Source organism: Myotis davidii, unplaced genomic scaffold (genome assembly GCF_000327345.1).
Source record: "Myotis davidii unplaced genomic scaffold, ASM32734v1 scaffold13, whole genome shotgun sequence".
Classification (NCBI taxonomy): domain Eukaryota; kingdom Metazoa; phylum Chordata; class Mammalia; order Chiroptera; family Vespertilionidae; genus Myotis; species Myotis davidii.
The window spans coordinates 391,233-393,638 of NW_006286243.1; the positions used below are offsets into that span (position 1 = coordinate 391,233).

At 56.3% G+C, this 2,406-nt stretch overlaps 1 protein-coding gene across 1 annotated transcript in view; it reads right to left on the minus strand.

Moving 5' to 3' along the window:
• Positions 1-2,406, minus strand: part of PTPN6 (protein tyrosine phosphatase, non-receptor type 6) — a 15,091-nt gene that overhangs the window by 3,189 nt on the left and 9,496 nt on the right. The window contains 4 exon segments of the mRNA XM_015559952.1: positions 1-102; positions 210-341; positions 1,942-2,091; positions 2,281-2,360. The exon segment at positions 1-102 is cut by the window's left edge and continues 3 nt beyond it. Coding sequence (XP_015415438.1) covers positions 1-102; positions 210-341; positions 1,942-2,091; positions 2,281-2,360 — 464 coding nt within the window.

The window sequence follows — 2,406 nt, forward strand, 5'->3', positions numbered from 1 at the left end:
GATCTGGTCCAGGAAGCTGAGGACGCCCCCAGGCTCACTCGGGACCCCATGGTCAGGCCAGCTCAGGTACTGGTAGTGCCAGATTTCCCGCACCAGGTTCTCCTGGACCCAGTGCACAGAGTCAGTGCCTGCTGCTCCACACATGGCTCCATCCCCCTCCCAACCAGACATGGAGGGCCCGGGAGGGGGCAAGGGTGGGGGACACTCACATTGTCCAGTGGGGAGACCTGTAAGGTGCGGAGTTTGTACTCAGCTGTGTCTTGTTCCCCACAGCTGGTCACAGCGTAGGATCCGTACACACGCTGAGTGCCCACCTCTGGCCAATAGGGGACACATTTGTTCTGGAAGGGAAGGCGGAGGCGGAGCGTGAGGCGCGGAAGCAGGCGTGACACAGGGGGCTCTGGGCCCTGCTCTAGGTCCTGAGTCCTGGTGCTGGCCCAGTCAACATCGCTTAGAGCAGTGGTCCTCAACCTGTGGGTCGCGACCCCTTTGGCGGTCGTACGACCCTTGCACAGGGGTCGCCTAAGATCATCCTGCATATCAGATATTTACACTACGATTCATAAACAGTAGCAACATGACAGTTATGAAGTAGCAATGAAAATAATGTTATGGTTGGGGGTCACCACAACATGAGGAACTGTATTTAAAGGGCCAGAAGGTTGAGAACCACTGGCTTAGAGGCATGGATGGACTGGCCAAGAGTTAGAGCCTGAGGATCCAGTGCTGAGTCCTGCCCAGCCACCTGACAAGTCATTCAGTCCACATCGGCTGTGCGAGCCAGGCAGGCGCTACAACTACAAGATGCAGTCTGGGCCTCCAGGGGCTCATGGAGAGACAGGTGGGCGGGGAGCCGTGGAACAAGGTGGAGGGAGAGGCTAAGTCTCCCTCTCCGTTAAGGAGGAATCAGAAATGGCTTCTCAGAGGAGGGAGCATTTGGACTGGGTCTGTCAGGCAGAGATAGCGTGGAGAGAGGAAGTCGCTTCCTAGCAGCAAACGAGCTTGTGCAAAGGCACAGCAACCTAGAAGGGCCGGGCCCACGGGAGGCAGTGGGCGTCTCGGAGAAGCCGCCAGGCCTTGACTGCCACTCTTGAGTGTGACTGTCCTGAAGGCAACAGTTCGCAATTTGGATGGGTCACTTTGGCTCCAGGACAGGCTGGGGGCGCAATTCTAAATTTTATTTTTGGGAAACAAACTGACTTCTCAGTAGTTTCTGCCAAAAATCAAAGGGGGCTCTTCCCTGGATGGGGGCAGGTGGAATCGGTGGAATGTTTGCTTCTGGACACTTCAAGGCAGAAGGACCATTTAGAACCTGTGTCTGGCCCGGCCAGCATGGCTCAGTGGTTGAGCGTCAACCTATGAACCAGGAGGTCGAAGTTCAAATCCCAGTCAGGGCACATGCCTGGGTTGCAGGCTCCATCCCCAGTGGGGGTCGTGCAGGAGGCAGCCAATCATTCTCTCATCATTGATGTTTCTATCTCTCTCTCCCTCTTCCATCCTCTCTGAAACCAATAAAAATGTATTTTAAAAATCCTATATAATAAAGAGCTAATATGCTAATTAGACCAGAGGCTAAATGACCTTCCAGAACAACCTTCTGGAACTACCAGTGGGCGGGGCTTCGAGGCAGCTGGGAGCCAGTGAGAGCTGAGGCAGCCAGGGCTGCGAGGGCCTACCCTTGCACACATTTTGTGCATCCGGCCTCTAGTAAATAAATAAAACCTGCATCTGGTGGTCAGGAGCGCCCAAGGCTGGAAGCAGAGATCTGGGGAGTCAGGGTGTACCCAAGACTTTGCCTCTGTGCCTGTTTCCCAACAAGGGTTGGACCCTTGCCCTCAGAGGTGCCTTTCTGCCCTGGCATTCTTTGGTTTAGTGGTGGTGGACACTGAGTACCACGGAGGGGATGTGGGGATCAGGGGGTAGCGAGAGGCTCGGCCCTACCCGGCCTTTCTCCACTTCTCGGGTGGTCATGACGATGACACGGGTGTTCTCCTGCCACGTCATCTGCCAGAAGTCATTGACCGTGGCCTCCAAGCAGCCCTGGCTGGCGATGTAGGTCTTCGAGGTCTCATCAGGGCCTAGCAGCTGGTTCTAGTGCAGAGACACACACACCGGGACGGTGAACCTCTTGGCCGGGGACAGTCCTGCGTCCCCACCACCCTCACCCACGTGAGTCGTCAGCTTTGGCTTTGGCCATGTGTCTGGACCTGGTACCTCCCTGAGATGGGGAATTCCCAGGGCCCAGCCCCTCCTCCTGTGTGACTGGTGGGCAGCACAGACCTTGATGTAGTTGGCGTTGATGTAGTCGGACCCGGGGATGTTACTGTCCCGTCCTTGCAGAATCACTCGGCTGTGGTCGACTGAGAGTGGGCAGGGAGGAAGCAAGAAGGGTCTGGGTCAGCAGGA